The sequence below is a fragment of the Eumetopias jubatus genome, unplaced genomic scaffold (genome assembly GCF_037043125.1).
Source record: "Eumetopias jubatus isolate StellerSeaLion01/CBP00866 unplaced genomic scaffold, mEumJub1_p1.0 scaffold_10, whole genome shotgun sequence".
NCBI lineage: Eukaryota > Metazoa > Chordata > Mammalia > Carnivora > Otariidae > Eumetopias > Eumetopias jubatus.
This window is the reverse complement of record NW_028274816.1, coordinates 101134456-101159120: the sequence shown is the minus strand read 5'-3', so window position 1 is coordinate 101159120 and position 24665 is coordinate 101134456. Positions and strand designations below refer to the sequence as shown.

The window sequence follows — 24665 nt, the reverse complement described above, 5'->3', positions numbered from 1 at the left end:
TTTCATTTTTTGTTTTTTTGGAAGATTTTATTTTTAAGTAATCTCTAAGCCCAATGTGGGGCTCAAATTTACAACCCCAAGATCAAGAGTTGCATGCTCAAGAGTGGCCAACTAGTCTCCCCAGAAGTATATTTCTTTCTCTGTCACATAACAATTCAGGAGTAAGCAGTCTAGGGCTGGTATGATGGCTCTGGGAGGTCAGAGATTCAGGGTCCTTCTGTCATTTTGCTTCAACAGCCCCGGGGTCATGACCTTGCTCATATGGTCCAAGATGACTCAACACTACCACATCTGCACATCCAGCCAGTGGGAAGTGGGGGAAGTGGGGAAAGTGGGAAAAAGACAGGACCTGAAAGTACTGTAGGATCAGAACCGCAGTTTTTAGCTAGGCATGGCTGCCACCATGAAGGTCACATTTCTTGTGTCCCTAGCAGATAATTGGTTAAGGGGAGGTGAGCAAAAGACATGTGAGCAACTTCTAGGTCCACTCTGTAAACATGTTTTGAATATCAATATGTCCTTGATTACTGAGTCAGAGGGCAGTATTGGAGAAAGCCACATTAAGGAGAGTCTTCTTAAGGAGCATTTTTATAATGTTACCCACAAGCCAAGGAAGATGGGAACTGAAGATATTAGGGCAGTGGCTCTTAACCAGACTGATTTTGCTCCCTAGGGGATATTTGGCAATCTCTGGAGACTTTTTAAAAAGATTTTATTTATTTGTCAGAGAGAGAGAGAGAGAGAGAGAGAGAAAACAAGCAGGGGGAGTGGCAGAGGGAGAGGGAGAAGCAGACTCTCCATTGAGCAGGGAGCCCGATGCAGGGCTCGATCCCAGGACCCGGAGATCGTGACCTGAGCAGAAGGCAGACGCTTAACCAACTGAGCCACCCAGGAGCCCCTCTGGAGACACATTTTAACATTTGTGACAACTGGGGGGAGGGGATGCTTTTGGCATCTACTAGGTAGAGAGGTTGAGGATGCTGTTAACCACCGTACAATGAGTAGGAAGCCCCCAACAACAAAGAGTGATCCTGGTCCCAAATGTCAGTAGTGCTGAGGTTGAGAAACCATGCATTAGGGGATTGGGGCAGTGGTTCCCAGACTTTGCTACAAAGTAGACTCATCTGGGAACTTTTCAAAATCCTGATGCCCAGGTCATATTTAGACCAATTAACTCAGTATCTCAGAATGAGTTTGATTACATTATTTCTTAAATCCCTTCCAACTCTAAAGGATCACAGCATGGAGCCCAGCATGGGGCTCGAGCTCAAAACCCTGAGACCAAGACCTGAACTGTGATCAAGAGTCAGACGTCCAATCGACTGAGCCACCCAGGTGCCCCACTCACACCAATATTTGAGTGTAGGCTGTGGAAGTTAGGGAAGATCAGTCTTCCTGGGTCATGTCAAGGCAAATATATGACTAAGAAGAAAAAATATCTTTGCCCCACATATACCCATGTGATAGAGGTTTATCCTTACTTCCCCTTCCCCTCTTTCGGTCAGTTTGCAACAAAAGAGGGTAACATAGTCGACCTGGAACAAATGACTTTGAAAGGTGGACCCACAGGCTTGTGTTTACAAGATGACTGGGGGCACTAGAGAGGGGCAGAGGGGATGCTTGTTAGGACTTGTGATCATTATTGAACCAGGCAGGGGAGCCCAGGCCCCGGAACTCTGCCTCCTTCTGCTGAGCTCTGAAAGCAGGAGCTCGGCTCTCTAATTGCCCCATATGCTGGTTTTATTGGGTGGCTCAGCTGGGTGGAGTGAAGTCCAGGAAGAGATGCATTCATTTTTAGTTACCTCACCAGATTGCTAATTTTCACTCTGGAGGCATAAATCACCATAATTGCTGTAAACCCAAAATGGAGAGGCAGCTCTTCTAGGCATGGGGGGGAGGGGAGGGGGCAGGCAGCCGCTATGCTCCCACCAAAGCTCTCCTCCCTGAGGCTCAGGGCCTGGAGGGCCAGGGAAGGACTCTTGCATAGCTTGCTCTGAGGGGCACTCCAGATTTTGGATGGAGGCCACGCTGGAAACTCATCTTCCTTCACTTGGAAGAAGAAGTGGAGTTTCCAGAGCAGCAGTTTTTTGAGTTAGTGGCAAGAACATGCAGATTCACCCAGATCTTTGGTCTAGGACTAACCGGACAGCTGTTTACATGTTTGGCTTGCAAATGGATCGGCCCCTCTTTTATTCTGGTCTCTTCCCATCAATACGCTTCTTGGTTGGGCTTGCTTTTAGCATCTCTCCTGAGGAAAACCTTAAAAGTTCCTAAAGAATTACCTCAATCAGAAACCAGAGGTTACAAAAATCGTTAGAGAAAAAAGAAGCCTAATGTGTCTTGTCAATTTGTTGCCCATACTTGCAATACTGACTTTTAAAAGTTTCCTCTTAAAGAAAACCAACCTAGGGGTGCCTGGCTGGCTCAGTCTGAAGAGCATGTGACTCTTGATCTTGGGGTCATGAGTTCAAACCCCATGTTGGGTGTAGAGATTGCTAAAAAATAAATAAACTTAAAAAAAAACCAACTTTTTTTTTTTTTAAGATTTTATTTCTTTATTTGACAGAGACACAGCGAAAGAGGGAACACAAGCAGGGGGAGTGGGAGAGGGAGAAGCAGGCTTCCCGCTGAGCAGGGAGCCTGATGCGGGGCTCGATCCCAGGACCCTGCAACCATGGCCTGAGCCGAAGGTAGACACTTAACAACTGAGCCATCCAGGCACCTCAAAAAAGAAAACCAACTTAAATTAAGTTTTTTTTTTAAGATTTTATTTATTTATTTGAGAGAGAGAGAATGAGAGATAGAGAGCACGAGAGGGAAGAGGGTCAGAGGGAGAAGCAGACTCCCTGCTGAGCAGGGAGCCCGATGCGGGACTCGATCCCGGGACTCCAGGATCATGACCTGAGCCAAAGGCAGTCGCTTAACCAACTGAGCCACCCAGGCGCCCCCCAACTTAAATTAAGTTTAAGAAGCAGGGTCACTTAAAGGGTGATTAACTCGTAAATAAGTATGTGAAACTTCCTTACCATTCTCACAGAAGATGAGGAAGTGGAGATGGGAGAATAATTTTTTTTTTACAAAGTTCACCTCATAAGGGTGTCTGGGTGTCTGATTTTTTTTTTTTCTTTTTTCCTGATATTTTTAAGATAGCCCTGAAAGTGAGGAAGGAGGAAACTTGATTGTGACAAAAAAAAAAAAAAAAAAAAAAAGAAAGAAAGAAAGGCCTGTTGAGGAGGAATATTTTTTGCCTAATGCTATAAAGCTTTGGAGAATCTACAGCCAAAAGGTAGGTTGATGGCCTAACAAGAGAGGGAATTTTAGGTCAGGGACATTTAGGGCAAAATTGAGGCTGTGCCTGGGCATAAAAAGATAAGGCTGACAAATAATGGATTGCAGCAGAAGAAACTGTCCTGTGAGATGACCCTGGCCCTGGGCTGGCCCCTCCCCTCCCCCAACTGCCCCCAGATGACCGGGAGCAGACCTGCTTTGTTTTTTGTCTTCCAATCACCTGCCCTCATGTTTAGGCAGCTGAGAGACCAGAGTTGTAAACACAGCTCTGCCAACCAGCCACGAGTTCAGCATTTAGAGTATTCTAGTTCTTCCTTGATGGCTTCCCACCACCTTCCAGATCTCTAAGGGTCCTTTCCAGAACTTACCAAAGTGCCCGGGTCCAAAGTATTTTGATGAATTGATTCAAATCTGGAGAAGAATTTGGGGGAAAAGTCAAAGAAGGATTTCACTCCTTCATTTTTTCTGGGGTCCTGTCCCTATCAGGAAGGACCGCAGATGAAAGGGTTTAGGCCATTTTCATCGATGTCTTTAGGCTGGGTCAGGGCCTCAGTGGAGCAATGAAGGAGGGGCCATTTTTTCTGAAGTCCCCCTGCATTAATAACAATGAATAGCTGAGTGGCAGTTATATGCTTAGAAGCAAATCATTCTGATTTTTGCCTTCCAGAGCAGAGGTGTTTCCCCTAAGGTCTGAGTTTTACTCCAGCAGAAAAAGCTAGGGCTGTCTTGGTTGCAGCAATACCATTTTGTTTTGGAGACAGGAAGTCCTGTGATTTTTCTCACCAACTTCCCTGAGGATGCCACCTTTCAGCTACACACACTTAGGTGATTTCTGCCCTCCCCCATCCAATCCAGGACTGTTAAGAGGTTCACTACTTCTCTGCTTCCTACCTGCCCCAACTTCTTACCCAAATGCCAGCAGCTGTGACTAGTCTCTGGGACAGAGCAGAAATAATGCGGGGATTGCGGTTAGGGCCCAACACATATATCAGTCTAGGAATAGGCATCAAAGCAAAGTCTTTGTTACTACAAAGAAGGTGGTGAGAGATCATTTCTTATCCATAATGGGTGGTGGTGTGGGTGGTGATGAAGCATAGGCTATTTGTTTTAACATATTTTTTGGTGAAGGTAAATTATTTACAGGTAACTGTCAATGGCTGTGTTACAAGGGCCACATGGAAGCTATCTAAGGAAAGCAGTATAATAATAATGGGCAATTAAATGTATTTATCTGATATAATATTTAATATAACACTATAAATATTATATATGATATATAATATTTAATATAATATATATAATAACCAAAGGACAATTAGAATACATCCACTTTTGGACTGCATTTGATTCAGTGTCTCTTTTTTTTTTTAAAGATTTTATTTATTTATTTGACAGAGAAAGACACAGCGAGAGAGGGAACACAAGCAGAGGGAGTGGGAGAGGGAGAAGCAGGCTTCCCGCGGAGCGGGGAGCCCGATGCGGGGCTCGATCCCAGGACCCTGGGACCATGACCTGAGCCTAAGGCAGACGCTTAATGACTGAGCCACCCAGGCACCCCTGATTCAGTGTCTCTTAAGGGGAGAGGAAGATTCCATGTGCATCTGTGTTTGGGCTGTCAAGTTATCCATTATCTTTGCTTTTATTTCTTTTCCTTTGGCTTCAAAAAATTCCTTGGTGTTGCAGGAAATATGTGTATCGTGTAACAAACTTGCACTCTTGAAAACATGTATATGTAAATAAAATTTAGTAAGTTTTGCTGTTAATATTTACTGTTGAGACGTATGTTCAATGATTCCCAAATAATCCTAAGAGTGCTAAAAGTTAAACTTTATTTATTTATTTATTCGAGAGAGAGCACACAGGGGAGGGGGGCAGAGGGAGAGAGATAATTTTTTTTTAAAGATTTTATTTATTTATTTGAGAGAGAGAGAGAGCGCGCACACACATGCGAACAGGGGGAGGGGGAGAAACAGACCTCCCACCCAGCAAGGAGCTGGACTAGGGGCTTGATCCCAGTACCCCAGGATCAAGACCCAAGCTGAAGGCAGGCACTTAACTGACTGAGCCACCCAGGCTCCCCAGTCCTAAGCATTCTTACAGTACTTACTGCTACTACCACCACCCATTGTGGTTCTATAGCCCTTTCCCCCACAGCGCTTTTAAGACAAAACAAACTCCATGTTTTCCCCTTCCAGTTAAATATTGGAGAAAAGCAGAATATAAATACAAAATTTCTAAAAGCAGAGAAGCACAGAGAAAAGAAGTCAAATGGAATAAGTCCCTAATATCCTAACTCCAAGCTGGCAAGTTGAGCACGTTGAATCAAGAGCAGGATTTTCCTTTCCATTCATGAGGAAAAAGAATCAGTGCAGCACTGATTCCTTAGGAACTTGGAAACATGGAACTCTTGGAGTCAGTGAGAGCTACTGCTCCAGGGGTTTCGCTGTCATTTTTTTAGTCCATGGTGAGTTGTTGGAGGGACAGAGTCCAAAGGTGCAGCCGTGTAAATGTAGCCTGAAGCTAAAAGCAAAAGGGTTTGATTCCCTCCCTTTTGCTTGATTGGAGGGCCACTAACTCCGGGTGCCTTCATTTCCTTATTCATTACACAGAGCAGTGCAGTGTGGGAAAATCCTTACCTCACCTTAGAGCTGTTGCAAAGGAAAATGGAGACCAGAAATAGAAGTTGGGAGACCCCAGCTTAGGACCCCCTAATTAGGTTCACAGCACAGCTGCTTTTTGGGGGCACAAGTTCTGAGGGTATTGGCACGGGAAAATCCGGAGTTGAGAAGCGGTTTTCACAAGAGATGAGCCAGGTGGTTCTCTGGGGTCTCAGACTGAGGGGATCTGTACCTGACAGATGAATTTTACAGTGACCATTATCTCGCCCTTAGGATTACAGTAACTGGCATTTGTAGTTTTCTATGCGCAGGACCCCAGGATTATGACCTGAGCCGAAGGCAGACGTTTAGCCGACTGAGCCACCCAGGCGCCCCATGCCTACTGGTTTGTTACAGAATCGCTCCAGATAGTCACGAGCCACGAAGACGCAATAGAGGAATAGAGGGAACCGCTATAAAGCAAGTTTGGCCTTTTCCAGGCTTGAATTCAGGTTCCTTTTTTCTTTTTTTTTTTTTAAGATTTTATTTATTTATTTGAGAGAGAGAATGGTAGAGAGAGAGCATGAGAGGGAAGAGGGTCAGAGGGAGAAACAGACTCCCTGCTGAGCAGGGAGCCCAATGTGGGACTCGATCCCAGGACTCCAGGCTCATGACCTGAGCCAAAGGCAGTCGCTTAACCAACTGAGCCACCCAGGCGCCCAAGTTCCTTTTTTCAAAGCGCAGGCGCGCAGGAGGCGTGGGGGTCGTGACCTCCTTGGCGCCCCTTGCACAGGCCACGGTCGCCCTCTGCCGACGTCAGGTGGGAGAACGCTGAAAGTGAACGTTTCCGGGCCTGAGAGCCGATTGAGAATCTCGCTGTCCTGTAGAGGGCGCTGCCGGCGTGTAGGGTAACCTACCTGGCCGTTCCTTCCTTAAGCACTTCCTGTCTGATCTCTATGATTCTTCGGTTGCGTCATGGGAAGTTCCTAAAGTTTTCAATTTACTGTAAACAAAAGGGACGTGCGCCGACCCGGAAGTGGAAGCTTGAGCGGACCTGGCGTAGCTCAGAAGGCCGGCAGTAGAGCTGGCTGGTGGCGGCCGTAGGCATGGCGGTGGTTGTGGCCCTGGCGGGAGCCGTAACCACCGCAGACCTAGGCCCCGCAGAAGAACTCGCCAAACTCGAGTATCTGTCTTTAGTGTCGAAAGTTTGCACCGAGCTGGACAATCACCTGGGGATCAACGACAAGGATCTGGGTAAGCCCGGGGAGGCCCCTGCGGCCTCTGGGCTTGGGGTCGAGGGAAGCGGAGGGAGAAATGGGGCTGATGGGTTGACTGCGTGTGTCCCTGTGAGTCTCTTTCCCTCTCTGTCGCAGATACTTGGGCCCAGGGAACCCGCGGCCATGGCCCCCGCATGAGAACCCTCCAGGCTGAGCTGTTACAAACCATTGCCTAGAGCTGTCAGTGAAACCCGGAGCGGCTGTCGCTCCTGCTCCTTGCTTCCCCCGCCCTAGTTAGTTAAACAGCGTTAACAACGACAGCAGCCGCAGCCGCACTGTAATGACGATCATGATGGCCGACCTTTATTGACAGGGCAGATACTATGCACAGTGCTTTACTTACATTATCTTACTTGGTCTTCACACGACCCTATGAGATAGTATTATCTGTTTTTCGATTAAGAAAACAAGGTTCTGAGTAATTAAGTAATCCTCCTCAAAATTATATATCAAATGTGAGCCCAATCTGGAATCCCAAGCCTTTTGAAGTCTGCCTTTAACTATTCTCAACCACTTTTTAGGCGTTTGGGGACAGAATGTACCAAAACGCGGAACTGAAAAAGGCCAGGGGGCTAGAGCTAAGGCCACAGGCAGGTGGAGTCCTTATGAAAGCAAAGAGATGGATGGAATCAAGAGCATGAATGGAGGGGTTGACCTTTGAGAGGTACAGGGATGCTTGATCCATTTTAATAGGAAGGAGGACAGAGAATGTGGTCGTGGATGCAGATAGGTTTCGGGATTGGTGGTAGGAAGATGAGGGAGAGACTGCCATTTAATTGTTGTGTTTTCTAAATGAAGATGAGGTCATCAACGGGAGAGATGGAAGGGAAAGGGCATGTGACAAAAGGGGTCAGGGAGGTTGGATGTGTGACCTTGAGTAAGATACCTAATGTCCCAGAAGCTGTTTTCCTCATCTGTGAAATGGGGATGATGTGTTTTTCGCGGGGTTACCGTGTTGCACCTAGGAAGAAGCCCTGCTGCCAGTATGTTTTAGTTCACTTTTTTCTTGCTTCCCAGTCAAGATGTGCTTGTCCTGTATCATTTTTCTTCATTCTCCTTCTCTTTTAGATGGTAATGAGTGACAATCTTGTAGTTTGCTGTCTGGGTTGTGTGTTCCTTCGTTCAGCAAACGTTTACTGAGCCAGTGTTAAATCGTTTTGATGTTAACCTCATTATATACAAAAATAAAATGAGGTATAAACTCCATAATTTTCTAGCCCATATGTAACTGAAGACCCCATTTAATTTGCAAATAAATCACAAATACGTTTTCTTCTGCTTGTAATTCTGACACCATTTATTTATTAAAAATATTTATTTATTTAATTTCTGTGGCCAGCGTGGGGCTTGAACTCACGAACCTGAGATCAAGAGTTGCACGCTCTTCCAACTAAGCCAACCAGGCGCCCCTGACACCCTCTGTGATGTGTGTTTTTGCCAGTACTGTTAAGCAGTTCTGTGACACCAGCTGGTATCCTGCATTGAACTGAGTTTTGACACTATCTACCTGGAGATAGCATCAGATCCCACAGGTTAAGGACTCAGACCTATAAGACTGCCCCACCTCAAACTTCAGATGCCATTTGCAAGGTCAGGTTGTCAACTTGTGCTGACCCAGTCACTAAGATCAGAGGTTCCAATGACCCCCCCACCTTGGGTTTGATTAATTTGCTAGAGTGGATCCCAGAACTCAGAGAAACATTTTACTTACTAGATTACCGGTTTATTATAAAAGGATATAACTCCGGAACAGCCAGATGGAAGAGATGCATAGGGCAAGGTATGTGGGAAAGATTGAGGAGCTTCCAGGCTCTCTTAAGTGCCCCACTGTCCTCAAATCTCCATGTGTTCACCTCCCCACTAGTTCTCCATACTCAGTCCTTTTGGGTGTTTGTGGAGTCTTCATTATAATAGGCATAATTGAAAAAAAAAAAAGGCATAATTGATTAAATCGTTGGGCATTGGTAAAAGAACTCAATTTCCAGCCCCCTTTCCCCCCTCTCCAGAGGTCAGGGGTGGGGTTGAAAGTTCCAGCCTGTAAACACATGGTTGGTTTCCCTGGCAACCAGCCCTCTCAGCCTCACCCTTGTTTAGGAGCTTTCCTAAAGTCATCTCCTTAATGTAACAGAAGACCTTTTTCACTTTCCACACTTCTGAAATTCCAAGGGTTTTTAGGAGTGCTGTGCCTGGAAAGGGGATGAAGACCAAACACATATTTCTTCTTAGAAATCACAGTATCACAGTGTTAAACACAGATTTATAAAACTAGTAACATTAAAGTAACTAAAGTTGGAAAAATGTGATAGATAGTATTGTTCTGTTGAAACTAAATTGCCAGAGTGGTTTTAATAACTAAAAGGTGTATATTTGCTACTTTTACGTTTTATTTATTGACTTGATTCTTTTGATTTTGGCCTTAATGTATTATCATTTTTTTAATTTTTTTTTTTTTTTTTTTTTTTTTAGGGAGATTGGTGGGGAGGGACAGAGGGAGAAAGAAAATCTTAAGCAGACTCCACACCCAACGCAGAGCCCGATGCAGGGCTCGATCTCACCACCCTGATAGCATGACCTGAGCTGAAATCAGGAGTGAGATGGTTAACCGAATGAACCACCCAAGCACCCTGATGTATTATCACTTAAATCAGTGTCATTATTTTTCCTGTTTTCAGCACTGAACTTGTTTTTAACCACTAATTCATCTTTGGGGCACCTGGCTAGCTCATTTGGTAAGCATGTAACTCTTGATCTCCAGATTGTGAGTTCCAGCCCCACACTGGGTGTAGAGCTCACTTAAAAAAAAAACTTGATAGTTCAGTTAATTTAATGATGCCCCCATATAATTCTGAAAATTAAAAAAAAAACTTGATTAATGACAGCTGCAGTGTGAATATGCTGCTGATTGCTTTGGAATAGTCTGTAGAGCTTTGCATGCCTAGCACCACGTGGCTTACTTTAACCTCCACATTTCTCTACAGAATGTGGGCTCAGAAGTCAGATTTCCTGGGTTCCAATCCTGGCTCCACCAGTTATTATTGGGTAGGTCAGTATCTCAAACCCTTAGCCTCCTCATCTGCAAAAAAAAAAAAAAAAAAAAAAAAAAAAGGACAATAATGTTACCTACCAATGAGGGTTGTTGTGAGGATCCTGGGGATAACTCACGTGAAGCACTTAGCATAGTGTTCGCTGGGCATGTGGCAGGTGGTCACAAAGCCTTAACCGTTGGCGTTGTTACGCATAAGCTGTGTCCATGTAGCCCCATGGCATTTGGCTTTTACTTAATGTCATCAGAAAGGTAAAGGCAAATGCCAGCTCGGAATTGGTATGGTGGCACTAGTTTATATTAGTTATCCAGATCTTCCATGCTATTATTGTTTGTTTTTTTTTTTTTTAAGATTTTATTTATTTGACAGACACAGCGAGAGAGGGAACACGAGCAGGGGGAGTGGGAGAGGGAGAAGCAGGCTTCCCGTGGAGCAGGGAGCCTGATGTGGAACTTGATCCCAGGACCCTGGGATCATGACCTGAGCCGAAGGCAGACGCCCAATGACTGAGCCACCCAGGTGCTCCCATGCTATTATTGTTATGTTTTAGGTTTAAAATCAGGATGAAATCATTACCATTTTCTTCACAGCGTGACGCTTATTGTCTCAGCCCCTCATAAAATGCACTTTTCTTCCGTAAGTCTCTTACTTAATAAATAGCTCTAATATTAGACATTTCAAACACTGGGCAGGTTTGTAGAGAAAAATTTGGGGGGCAAGTGAGTCTTTGATCAACTTGGAGACTGTACCACCCAGCAGCTGCCTGACTCTCGTGGATGGATTGGGTCTGACCTTCCTGAAACTGTAGAAAGCATCCTACTGTGTACGTCCATGAGGGGTGGGGAAGGAGGGCTCTTGCTTTTGAGCATCGTTACCTCTGGAGTCTGTATGGCAATGCGCACAGCTGCTAGTCTCATGAGAAGTGTATGATGATCTGGAGAGGAGGGGAGATATTTCTCCCTTTGATGCACTGAAGGGCCTGGTGAGCCATTCTCTAGTAGTATCTTCTTTTTTTTTTTTTTTAAAGATTTTATTTATTTACTTGAGAGAAAGAGAATGAGAGAGAGATGGCACGAGAGGGAAGAGGGTCAGAGGGAGAAGCAGACTCCCTGCCGAGCAGGGAGCCCAATGCGGGACTCGATCCCGGGACTCCAGGATCATGACCTGGGCTGAAGGCAGTCGCTTAACCACCTGAGCCACCCAGACTCCCTCTTCTTTGCATTTCTAAAAATTAACTGGAACATACCTGGATAATCTTGGTGCTCTGAATTCTCTTTACTCTCACTGGATGGTGCTCTTTGGTTTTTATGACTGCTGGATAGGCTCATTGGTTTTGCTTTTAATGTACTTGAAAGTGCTTTTTTACTAGTCTCCATTCCAGTTTTAATCCCTTTTCTCCTTTGCAGCTGAATTTGTGATCAGTCTTGCTGAGAAAAATACCACCTTTGATACTTTTAAGGCTTCTCTGGTCAAAAATGGTGCCGAATTCACGGTATGTGTACCTGGAGACCCCTGTTTTGTTTTAATGTCTGATAGGATTTCACATAGGATTTTGATGGAGAAAGGAGATAATTTGTACATACCAATCAAAGAAACCATTAAGTGTGTAATGTTTTCATGCCACTGAGCAGTGGTGATATAACCGGATTTCCTGTGATACCTTTCTAGGAAAATGGGGCAAGATTTCCATCATTAAGTCTTTATGTGTGTTTATATTCTTGTTCTATGGATCTGAAGTCAAAAACAAAAGAGTCTAGGTTTTGAAAGTAATTCTAAACAGTGGAAAACAAAAATGGTTGAATGGAACTAAATTACTCCCCCCCCCAAAGAGTCCTAAATAATCAGCTTTCTCTGAAGCTATTTTGCTAGTTTCATGCCCATCAAATTGATACTGTGTGCTTCATTTGTTCCATTTAGCTCCATTCAGGTATACAACCACCTTTTCTTAGTTTTTTTCTTTTTTTAAGATGTATTTTAGAGAGAGTGAGAGAGAGAGAAAGCGCATGTGTGCGTGGGGGGGAGGCAGAGGGAGAGAGAGAATCTTAACCCAAGCTGAGCATGGAGCCTGACATGGGGCTCAATCTCATGACCTTGAGCCAAAACCAAGAGTCAGATGCTCAACGGACAGTGCCACCTAGGTGCCCCTAAAACCAGTGTTTTTAGGCAATAATTCAGGGGCTGATAATTTTTGTTCTGTTTCTTTTGGAAGGATTCTCTTATTAGTAACTTGCTGCGCCTCATACAAACCATGCGGCCTCCAGCAAAGCCTTCTACTAGCAAAGGTGAGTGTCTGGCTGCGCTTAGCCTCCAGAACGGTTTAGTGTGAGCATTCTGTAAATTGTGTTCTTTCCCTGTCCAGAGCCAAGTACACAGTCTAGTAAAGTTTTACAAGTGACTTAAAATTAAACTCATAAGACATAACTAACCAAGTGAATTCTGATGTATCCCCCTAACACACCCTCCGCTACATGCCCAGATAGTTTGTCGAGGGTTTTGTCATCAGTGTTATTTTTAGGAAATTAAATTATATTTATAGTAATATGTGAGTAATTTGTAGAAAAATGCCATATTCAGTTTTTAGTTTGATGCAAATCTGATACTGAGGTGCTTTGTTAAAAATCTTAAATATATCCTTTTCTTTTTTTAACCCCTTTATGCTCTTTGATGAAACAAGATCCAGTTGTTAAACCCAAAACCGGAAAAGAAAAGCTGAAGGAACTCTTCCCGGTCCTTTGCCAGCCAGACAACCCTTCTGTCCGGGTACTGATACCATTTTGGGAATGTCTGCTGTAACTGGGTGTTTCCCCCATTCTTGTCCCTTTTGTCTCATTAGTTCCTAGCTTTAAGTTTGTGTTCATTGTCATATATTTTTTGAATTGAAAGTGTTGGATCACTCCCTGAGTACACACTATGCATAGAATAGTATTACAGTTCAGGGAATGGTGTTTGAGGGAAATGGGATTGAGAATTGTGGGGAGCAGTGGTTAGGGATATGACATAAGTATGAAATAGCTCTAGAACAGATACCTGATATGTGAAATGAGATTTTTTTTTGCTCTATTACATGTTAGAAGGTCTAATTTTTTAAGTGTTTCTATTTTTATTTATTTTTTTAAAAGATTTTATTTATTTGAGATGGAGAGAAAGAGAGGGAGAGAGAGCACATGCGCCTGAGAGTGCACAAGCAGGGGGAGGGGCGGGGGGGGAGGGAGAAGCAGACTTGATTCTGGGCTCTATCCCAGGACCCTGCGATCATGACCTGAGCCGAAGGCAGACGCTTAACCGACTGAGCCACCCAGGCGCCCCTTAACATCTGTTTTCTATTTATAATCATCACTTGGATGCTTTCACAGGAGGGGTGGTTAGGCTGATTGCCCTCGGTAGGCTTGTATGAAGGACAAAGGGAATTTGCTAAATGTAGCAGTGAGCCTTTGCTCATTCCTTCTGCCTCTCTCTCAAATTGTGCTCGAAATCTCCACCTGTTTCTGCTTCCTTCACATAAAGTGGTCAGTGATGTAGGCGCTGGAGTGATGTAGATGGATCTGGAGGGCAGATTCTCACATGATTTTCTCCCCCTCTCCTGACTTTGGCGGCCACTGCTCTTACAGACCATGCTGGATGAGGATGATGTGAAAGTCGCTGTGGATGTCCTGAAGGAACTGGAGGCCTTGATGCCCAGTGCAGCGGGCCAGGAGAAGCAGAGAGATGCTGAGCACCGGTTTGTTCTTAGTGTCTTAGCCTTTGGAGGTTTAGGGTACTGTGATAGTTAAATTTTGTGGACCCACTAAGCAAAATTTTGGGCAAGTTTACAGAATCTAGACTGGCCATGTACCACATTGTTAGATCTACTTCATTGCTCCCTGCAAAGAGTATTTACGCAGCAAATGCTAAGTTGTCCGTAAGATAGAAGTCTGGATCGAAGGAGGCTGAATATGTTTGTGACCTCATTCTTTATTGGCCTTCAGGGGTGTCACAGTTAGAGGGACTCTAATTCACTTCAACGCTTAGTAGGCACCTGACGTGTGTGGAACTGTGCTGGGTGCTTGGGGATGCAGAGATGAAATTGGGCTGGTTTCTTTTACAAACAGGTGTTTATTGATTTGTTAGGGACAAGACGAAGAAGAAGAAGCGGAGCCGGAGCCGCGACCGGGACCGAGAACGGGACCGAGAGCGGGACCGAGACCGAGACCGTGATAGAGACCACAAGAGGAGACACCGGTCCCGCTCCCGGTCACGCTCCAGGACCCGGGAGAAGAATAAAGGGAAGTCTAGGTATCGGTCAAGGAGCAGAAGTCAGAGTCCCCCCAAAGACAGGAAGGACCGGGACAAGTATGGGGAGAGGAATCTGGACAGATGGCGGGATAAGCATGTGGACCGCCCTCCCCCAGAAGAGCCTGCCATCGGAGACATTTACAATGGCAAAGTGACCAGCATCATGCAGTTTGGATGCTTTGTGCAGCTGGAGGGATTAAGGTAATGGCTGGTACTCTTCTTTCACACCCGTGATGGGCAGAATTTCTCTTATCACTGGGGATTTTCACATTCTAAAAAGTTATGATTAATTCCGCTTTAATCAAATCAACCATATCAGGTTGTTAGAATTTGACTTTTTTTTTCTTCAAGATTTTATTTATTTGAGAGAATGTGTGGGGGTGGGGCGAGTAGTAGAGGGAGAGGGACAAGCAGACTCCATGCTCAGCGTGGAGCCCAGTGCCGGGCTCAATCTCACAACCCTGAGATCACAACCTGAACCAAAACAGAGTCAGACACTTAACTGACTGTACCACCCAGGCACCCCACTATTTTATTTTTTGACCACCTTCTTGGTACTTTTCTCTCAAGTTTTTGCATTTAAGACCACTTCCTATTGTTGAGTCCCAACAAGGGTGGAAATCGGTTGGGGAAAAATATTTTAGGCATGCTGCAGATGTTTGTGACTTTCCCTTAGGAAGCGGTGGGAAGGCCTAGTGCACATCTCTGAGCTCCGTCGAGAAGGCCGTGTGGCCAATGTGGCTGATGTGGTGAGCAAAGGCCAGAGGGTGAAGGTCAAAGTACTGTCCTTCACTGGGACCAAGACCAGTCTGAGTATGAAGGTAAGTGAGATATCCAGTCTTGTTTCTGCATCTGATGGCCAAGGAAACATAAGAGGACAGAAAGTGAGTTAGTTCTCATTTTTGTATGTGCTTTAGGATGTGGATCAAGAGACTGGAGAAGATCTAAACCCCAATCGACGACGAAATCTTGTTGGGGAGACCAATGAGGAGACCTCCATGAGGAATCCGGACAGACCTACTCACCTCTCCCTTGTCAGTGCCCCTGAAGTAGAGGATGATTCACTGGAACGCAAGCGCCTTACCCGCATCTCTGACCCGGAGAAGTGGGAGATCAAACAGGTTGGGGCCATTTGCCGTTATGGTCACACAGTCATTCTGCATGTCATAAGAGTTAGGAGGGTGAGCCCTGGAGCTCAATGGCCTGGGGTGATTTCTGGCCGCTTACTAGCTATGTGATCTTGAGCCAAGCTACTTGACTTCTTTGTGCCTCAGTGCCCTCATCTGTGAAGCAGGACCAGTGGTGGCATTGTGGGGATTAAATGAAGCGCTTAGGTTCTTGTTTTCACCACTCGTCAGTGCACATCAGAGCCACGGGGTGCCAGGCACTGAGTAGATGTTAGGGCTACAGAGGCGAATGTATCATGGTTCCTTACTCTTGAGGAACTCATCACAGTTGGATGTTACAAACCGGGAATGTGCACAGTGCTGGGGAAACCTGGGAAGGAGCAGGTAACACTTCCTGGGGGTGAGACCCTTGAGCCCTACTTTTAGGCACCATGCTGTACCCCCTAGGGATGGAATAGATGATGTTTGAGGCCCTGCAGTCCCGGGGCAGAAAAAACCCGGGTTTCCTATGTGAACCTCTGTATTAACTCTTACAAAGGAAGGGTTTTGATCCTAGCAGGTTACAAAAGCTGCCTTCTGTCCTTTCGCTAGATGATTGCTGCCAATGTCCTTTCCAAAGAAGAGTTTCCGGACTTTGATGAAGAGACTGGCATTCTCCCTAAAGTGGATGATGAAGAAGGTAACTAGCTACTTGGATCGAGCAGGATCATGGATCCAGAAGACAGTGGGCGAGTTGAGCAGTTGGATAGGGTGGTTTAGATGTAGTTTAATCTGCATCTACATCTAAGTAGTGACTTCGCTCATTTGTTCCTTAGGTCTTAGCGCTCATTATCTCTGAGAACCAGGGTTCCTCCAGGATGGAAGCAGAAAATGCATTTTTCTGACAGACATTTATATATTGTACTTTTTGGTTATACTTTTTTTTTAAGATTATATTTATTTTAGAGAGGGAGCGAGAGTGTGTGTGTGCTGAGCAAGTTGGGGGAGGGGCAGAGGGAAAGAGAGAATCTCAGGCAGACTCCCTGCTGAGCACAGAGCCCAACTCGGGGCTCAGTCTCACGACCCTGAGATCATGACTTGGGCCAAAACCAAGAGTTGGACACAACTGACTGAGCTACCCAGGCCACTCCTATGTTACGTGTTCAGGATATAAAGAGCTGTATTTTGGGTAGTAAGTTTCATCTGATAATTCTTTTTTTTTTTCATCTGATATTCTTAATAATTGTTCGGAAAACCGTGGGTCCAATTAGATTACCTCTGAGTTGCCATGGAAACAACTTTTAACTCAGCCTATTAACAGTTTTTAAAAATTGTGAAACAATGGGACATAAAATTTATATAACAGTAATAATTGAACACTACCTACTATCCAGGTTATGTAGAATTTTACCTGCACCTTTGAAACCCTTCATGTCCCCCTCTGATTAGATGCTCTTCTTTCCTCCTCTGGGTAACCACCATCCTAAATTTTGTGTTAATTATTTACCTGTTTATTTTAGCATTTTCATATCTAAATACTCTCCCTAACCACTGCCTTGTTTAGTCGGTTTTTGAACTTAATTTCTTTTTTTTAATCATTCTTTTGATATTTATCTGTGATGATTTTTATAGTTGTATTTAGTTTTCATTTCTGTAGTGTTTTTTGTATGTAAATTTACTATAATTTATCCATTTCACTTTCGATGGGCATATGAGCTGTTTCTGTGTTTCTATTTTTATTTTTAAGATTTTATTTATTTTGAGGGCTCTTGGGTGCCTCAGTCGGTTAAGCATCTGCCTTCGGCTCAGGTCATGATCCCAGGATCCTGGGTTCGAGTCCCACATTAGGCTCCCTGCTCAGCAGGGAGTTTGCTTCTCCCTCTGCCACTGCCCTACACTCCTGCTCACACTCTCTCTCAAAAATAAATAAAATTTTTTAAAAAATGTACTTGTAGATTTTATTTATTTTGAGAGAGAGAATGTGAGTGTGGGGAGGGGCAGAGGGAAAGGGAGAATCTCAAGCAGACTCCATGCTGAGCATGGAGCCTGACACTGGGCTCAGTCTCACAACCCTGAGATCATGACCTGAGCCGAAGGCAGACGCTTAACCAACTGAGCCACCCAGGCGCCCTTAAGATTTTATTTTTAAGTAATCTTTACATTTAACGTGGGGCTTAAACTCACAACCCCAAGATTAAGAGTCTTATGCTCTACCAACTGAGCCAACCAGGGGCCCCCCCCGCCCCCATTTACACTTCTGTCATAAGTGTGGGCTTCTGTTGCTCCGCATCCTTGTGGACATTTGTTATGTCCAGTTGTTCAACTTAATTTTTTTGTCAGTCTGTTGTGGGTTAAGTTACTCCATAATGAAGTTGGATGGCAAACACCTTAGGACCCTGTAGAATGTTAGACCACATTTTTCCACAGGCTTAACTTCTTTTGAAGGTAGCCCCTCTGATCAGTTCTTAGGTCAGAGCATAAATGCCCAGAAGTACCTGGAGGGCAGGAGAAACAGTTCTCTCTATTAGAGTCTCTCTATTAGAGTTTCACTTGAATTGCTGGCTTTTTGATCTTGGGAGCTGTCTTTGTAAAGATCACTGGTGCCCATGGAAATCATTTGTTTTGGTGAAAATGATTAGTTATTTCTCTCTCAGTTTTTTTTCTTTTTTCTTTTGGGGGGATTTTTAGATGAAGATCTTGAGATTGAACTGGTTGAGGAAGAGCCTCCATTCCTGAGAGGGCACACCAAGCAAAGCATGGACATGAGCCCTATTAAAATTGTTAAGGTGAGAAATGATGGGCCTCTAACCTGGGTGTGCCGAGTGAATTTCTTTTCTTAAAGTAACTGTTCAGTTAATTTTTCAGAGCAGGCTATTACATTTGTGGAAGCAGAACTCAGGCTGGAATGTAGTATTGCCTGTTGGTCAGGGTCTAGAATGTTTTTGTTTTAAAGGGTGATTGACTTGGCTTTGTTACTTTTGCCTTTTTAATTCTTTTGCTCTCTCTCTGCTCTATTTTGGGAAGAAAGGAGGAAATAGGAGAGCTTGATCTACTGTTACTGCCTTTGCCCTTGCAGATTCCAAGGCAGTTTGAAGGACTGTCTTGACCAGTTGGGGCTGGCCCTCAGTAGAAAGCTATAGCACTGGGTGCTGTGGATGGCAGGGCTGTGAAGAGAAGAACTCATGGAAAGTTATGATACCTTTTTAGGTTCGGAAAAGGGTATTTTAAAGGTCTTCCAGCCCAGTCACCCATACAGTGCTTGTATACCCTTCTGCAGCATTCTTCCCCTGTGGTTTTCTGTCTGCTCAGCCTTGTTGGTGACAGGGAATTCGCCAGCCCTTAAGGAGACCCATTCCATCTTCAGAGGGATCTGATCATTAGCTCTTCTTTAGGCGGAGCCGAAATCTGTCTTACCGAGACAGCCATGTTGGTCCTAATTTTAGTTCTTGGGACCGTACAGGAGTCTTACCCCTTTCTTGTGTGTCCCATCTCTCTTGGGGTTCTCATCTTCAAGCCAACAGCCCCAGTTCCTCCAGTGTAGTTTAGTACATTGAGATGAACATCCTTCCAGGTGGGTCTCATTTCTTAGATTCAAGGGGCTTAACCTCTACATTTTATTTCCTGGACATTTACTGCATGCTGAGAGATCTCATTCTAATGCTGTTTGTCCTCTGTTGCACTAGAACCCGGATGGTTCCCTCTCCCAAGCAGCAATGATGCAGAGTGCCTTAGCCAAAGAAAGGCGGGAACTCAAGCAGGCCCAGCGGGAAGCGGAAATGGATTCTATTCCCATGGGGCTCAACAAACACTGGGTTGATCCTCTGCCTGATGGTAAGACCCTGGGAGGGGCATGTGGACTGTTCAAAAACAATCTGCGCTTTCAGTGTGTTAAGCATCTGACTCTTGATCTCAGCCCGATGCTGGGCGTAGAGCTTACTTTAAAAAAAAAAAAATTCTTTTTTATTTTTATTTTATTTTTAAGCAGTCTCCACACGCAGTGTAGGGCTTGAACTCACAAGCCTAAGGTCAAGAGTCGCACACTCTACCGACTGAGCCAGCCTGGTGCCCCCAGAATTTTTTATGCTAACAGCTTTGAGGCTTCTTTTTTCACATAGTTCTTTGTGTAGTCAATGTTAAGTAACTGCCAGATACAGTCGTAACAAGTGCTGAGTAATTTGTGTGAGGCAACTGGGGAGCTTGAGGCACGCTGTGAAGTAAGTAGACATGATCCCTTCTCTTACGAGGCTTATAGTTTAGTGGGGAAAATGAAGATTAATGACATAGTTACCAGCTTAACTAAATACATCATGACCAGTGCTGTGTGAAGAAGCACAGGTAATATGGGTCACTTCCCTGAGAAAGTTGAGACCTGAAGGATAAATAGGACTTTGTCCGTCAGAGGCGATGAGGTGGGCTTGGGGCGTGTGTCCTGGGCTGGGGCTGTGAGGTGGAAAGTAGGCCTGTTGGCTAGACTGGAGTGGTGAGCTGAGTGGTGGGGATGAGGTGGGGTGGCCAGGACTTAGGAATTGGGGCTCAATTCTAGAGTCCACTGGTAGGTGCTGCCAGGGTCTAAACGGGAAGGGCACGATCAGAGTTGCATTTCCAAGGGATTGTTGAGGGTGCCCTGCAGAATGGATTGGATGGGGCAAGCATAGACACCTGAGTTGACCTAGGAGGCTTTTCTGACAGAGGACAGAGGATCGTGGCTTGAACACAGAGGTAGCAGACAGGAGGGATCAACTGGGGAAATGGGATTTGTTGAATGTTGGGGGCGGGGGCACCGAGGTAGCTTGAGGATAATACTAAGTCGCCTGTTTTCCTTTGCAGCGGAAGGCAGGCAGATTGCTGCCAATATGAGGGGTATTGGGATGATGCCCAATGACATTCCCGAGTGGAAGAAGCATGCCTTTGGGGGCAACAAAGCTTCTTATGGGAAAAAGACCCAGATGTCAATCATTGAGCAGAGAGAGAGCCTGCCCATCTACAAACTGAAGGAGCAGCTGGTCCAGGTGAGAAGCCCCTTTATGATGTATTGGTGCGGGAGTAGTGATGTTTTCTAAAAGAAGGGTGACATGTTTGGATTGAAATTAGCTGGACGGGTATGTGTACACTTGAAGTGCCTTTTCCAAAGAGGATAGGAAAAAAACAGAACATATCCAAGTACTTTAAAAATATATATATATGTTAGTCTATACATTTTTTTTGGGTTTATTTATATAAATAGATATCCTAGTGTGGGGCTCGAACTCATGACCCTGAGATCAAGAGTTGCATGTTCCGCTGACTGAGCCAGCCAGGGGCCCCTACGTTTTTTTTTTTTTTTCCAAAGAGGAGATAAACCTGTTTGAACGAGGGGCCCCTGGAGCGGTTCCGAGTGTTGTGGGGCACAGAGCAGCATCTCTGGCCAGTACGAGAGCTGGGGATGCTTGGCGAGGGATCCCGTATGGGCAAGACTTTGCTGCAGGTACTTTTTCCAGTTTTTGGAGATCGGATTTGAAGACCAGCAAACTTTCCCTAGGCAACCGAGCTTACGAGCTCTTAGTGAATCCTTTCAGTGTTACGTCAAACATACACAAGCAAGTACAAATACATATGTACGGGCATATGCATAAACGTTAAATGTTTTATGTCTACTATGTGTTTCTAGATGGCAGCATATCATGCATATGTTCTGCATCTTGCTTTTTCCCCTTAGTGATATAGCTCAGAAAATCTTCCTTTTTTTTTTTTTTTTTTTTTTTTTGATGCTTTGTTTTGTGGAAGTGCTCTGGCTTGTTTCACTAGTCCTGTATTAATAGACATATAGGTTGATGGCAATCCTTTGCTGTTATAAACGCTGTAGAAATAAGATGACTTCTGGGGTGAGGTGTTGGAGATTTGGCAGTGGCAGTGAGTGGGGAGCCCGTTTTGGGGCTTGATCCCGGAACCCCGGGATCATGACCTGAGCCGAAGGCAGATGCTTAACCAACTAAGCCACCCAGGTGTGCCAGGAACACTTTATATACCTTTTTTATTTACTGTAGAATTCTTTAACCGTGTGCATATAGTACTTAAAAAACATATATGTAAAATCAGGGATATCTGGTTGGTAGTTTATGCTTTTAGCATCAACCTTAATGTTCTTACGAATTTAAGAAAACCAATAAAATTTTAAAAAATAGAGTTGAGTCAGTTAAAAAAAGAATACCCATAAAGTTTCAAGTTTTTAATTTAAGTTATACATGCAGTTCAAATAAGAAAGAGCATTGCCGGGCGCCTGGGTGGCTCAGTCGGTTAAGCAACTGCCTTCGGCTCAGGTCATGATCCTGGAGTCCAGGGATCCTGGAGTCCCACATTGGGCTCCCTGCTCAGCGGGGAGTCTGCTTCTCCCTCTGACCCTCTTCCCTCTCGTGCTCTCTGCCTCTCATTCTCTCTTTCTCAAATAAATAAATAAAATCTTTAAAAAAAAAAAGCATTGCCCATAGAAAATCACCATTAATATATTTTTCGACGCATGATTAAAAATAACTTAGACTGTGGTTGTAATCCTACCATATGTCTATAATTGTGTTCCCTTTTTCTTCTTTAGTGTTAGAATGTAAACATTAATTATTTTCTTCCAGAGTAATGTGTGGGAATTTTTTTTTTTAAGATTTTATTTATTTATTTGACAGAGAGAGAGCGAGAGAGGGAATACAAGCAGGGGGAGTGGGAGAGGGAGAAGCAGACTTCCCGCTGAGCAGGGAGCCCGATGCAGGGCTCGATCCCAGGACCCTGGGATCATGACCTGAGCCGAAGGCAGACACTTAACTGACTGAGCCACCCAGGCGCCCCAGTGCGTGGGAAATTTTTAATGACTGTATTTATACTGCTGCTTTCAGGCTGTCCATGACAATCAAATCCTGATTGTTATTGGAGAGACAGGATCTGGGAAGACAACGCAGATCACCCAGTACCTGGCGGAGGCAGGCTACACGTCCCGGGGCAAGATTGGATGTACGCAGCCCAGAAGAGTAGCAGCCATGTCGGTGGCCAAAAGAGTGTCAGAGGAGTTTGGTTGTTGCTTGGGCCAAGAGGTAAGTGGGTAATGAAGCTGTTCTGGAAATGCCGGAAGAGAGTATATAGGCCCAGATCTCTCTCTGTAAAATGGGAATGGTACTATCTTCCTTCAGGTCTCTCCTGAGGGGGAGAGGGTTCTCATTGTCATCATTGATCTATTTTCAAGTCCAAGGCATATTTTACTTGAGGAAATCACTGCACATTTTGGTCAAATTCTTACCTGTTAAGATTGCAGGTAACATTCTGACTGGGCTGAAGTCTTGCCTGGTGATTGCAGAAAGGAGAGGTTTGTGTCTGAGGTTTTCAGTTTCGCTTCTGCTTTAGGTGGGCTACACCATTCGATTTGAGGACTGCACCAGCCCAGAGACAGTGATCAAGTACATGACAGATGGGATGTTGCTCCGAGAGTGCCTGATTGACCCTGACCTCACACAGTATGCAATCATCATGTTGGACGAGGCGCACGAGAGAACCATTCACACTGACGTGCTCTTCGGATTGTTGAAGAAGGTAACTAGGTGCTCTTTGGTGACCCTTCCACTGTTGGGGACTGAGTCCTGGGAATCGGATTTGAGTCTGCCTTTTTGCTTCAGTCCTTCTTATCCACGTTGTGTTTCCCTTTTAGACGGTACAGAAACGGCAGGACATGAAGCTAATTGTCACCTCAGCCACGCTGGATGCAGTGAAGTTTTCTCAGTACTTCTATGAAGCGCCCATCTTCACCATCCCAGGTCGAACATACCCAGTGGAAATACTGTACACAAAGGAACCTGAGACAGATTATCTGGATGCCAGCTTGATCACCGTCATGCAGATCCACTTAACAGAACCACCAGGTGGGAGGAAAGAGCATTTTCCCCTCTTAGGCCAGAAGTCCTGACGCGGGTCGATTTCTCTCATCTTTTCAAAAATGCCTTTTAAGTATCGGTCTCTCTGTAAGCCTAAGTCTTGCATGTTTGAAGCAGTGGCAGGGTTTAAATGCGTCTATTTAAATATAGATACACACACACAAACAAACATAGATACAAATTTTTAAAAATTAAAAAAATATTAAAAATAACACCCTAAAAATGAAAAACCGAAATAAAAACGGACAGATGAAAACCGCTTGATTTATTAGAGGTCGGAATAGGAGTGTGTCTTTCATCGTTTGGCATTCTTTTCATGTCACTGTGGCCTTCTATGGAGCACACACACAGGACATCAGTGTTCTCTTCTTAGGTGATATCCTGGTCTTCCTGACTGGTCAAGAGGAGATTGATACCGCTTGCGAGATCCTCTATGAACGAATGAAATCCCTGGGACCGGATGTTCCAGAGCTGATCATCCTGCCAGTGTACTCTGCTCTTCCCAGTGAGATGCAGACCCGAATCTTTGACCCGGCTCCTCCTGGCAGCAGAAAGGTAACAGCGGGCAGGGATGAAGCTTCCGTGTGCTCTGGAACCACACGGCGTGTGCACCTGGCCCTAACGGGGATTGCCTAAGGTGCACACAAGCTTTGTTTTTTTATGTCTTAGAGAACAGTCCAACCAGTTAAGGAATAAGGATCTTGTATGTAGCCCCAGCTCCTCCATTGGACAAATACTGAGCATCTACCAGGCTTCCGGGTACCCACCAGGGCTGCGGTATGAGGCCAGGCCTCTCTGCTGTGGGGCACCCACTGGTAGACAGGCTTTGAACGTATGGCGTGAAAGAGCTGCTCGGGCTGTGGATACCCCGAAGAGGGGGAGCCCCTTGCTCAGAATTCTTAGAGGAAGTAAGGATCTGAGCTCGTCCTGAAGAGCACGTGGCTGTTCCTCTAGGCAAGAAGGGCAGGAGGACAAGCATTCTGAGAGGACAGCCTGTGATGGCCTCGGGACAAGAGAGTGTGGCCGTCTCAGGAGGCTGCGTCCTTCTAGCAGCTGGAGCTCACTGCGTCGGTGTGCATACGAGACAGTGGGAGAGGAGACGGATGGGTTTTTTTAAATAATAGCCTTACTGAGATATAATTTACATACCGTACAAATCATCCCTTTAAAACATACAATTGGGTGGCTTTTGGTA

General features: G+C 45.0%; 1 protein-coding gene across 1 annotated transcript in view; it reads left to right on the top strand.

Moving 5' to 3' along the window:
• Positions 1-6928: 6928 nt before the first annotated feature.
• DHX8 (DEAH-box helicase 8) overlaps positions 6929-24665 on the top strand; it is a 28181-nt gene continuing 10444 nt past the window's right edge. Inside the window, exons 1-16 of the mRNA XM_028092739.2 lie at positions 6929-7139; positions 11613-11698; positions 12416-12488; positions 12881-12966; positions 13815-13924; positions 14314-14679; positions 15155-15299; positions 15396-15599; positions 16197-16284; positions 18273-18370; positions 19268-19415; positions 20412-20593; positions 22445-22639; positions 22947-23132; positions 23248-23458; positions 23844-24025. Coding sequence (XP_027948540.1) covers positions 6992-7139; positions 11613-11698; positions 12416-12488; positions 12881-12966; positions 13815-13924; positions 14314-14679; positions 15155-15299; positions 15396-15599; positions 16197-16284; positions 18273-18370; positions 19268-19415; positions 20412-20593; positions 22445-22639; positions 22947-23132; positions 23248-23458; positions 23844-24025 — 2508 coding nt within the window. The 5' untranslated portion in view covers positions 6929-6991. The remainder of the gene's footprint in view (positions 7140-11612; positions 11699-12415; positions 12489-12880; positions 12967-13814; positions 13925-14313; positions 14680-15154; positions 15300-15395; positions 15600-16196; positions 16285-18272; positions 18371-19267; positions 19416-20411; positions 20594-22444; positions 22640-22946; positions 23133-23247; positions 23459-23843; positions 24026-24665) is intronic.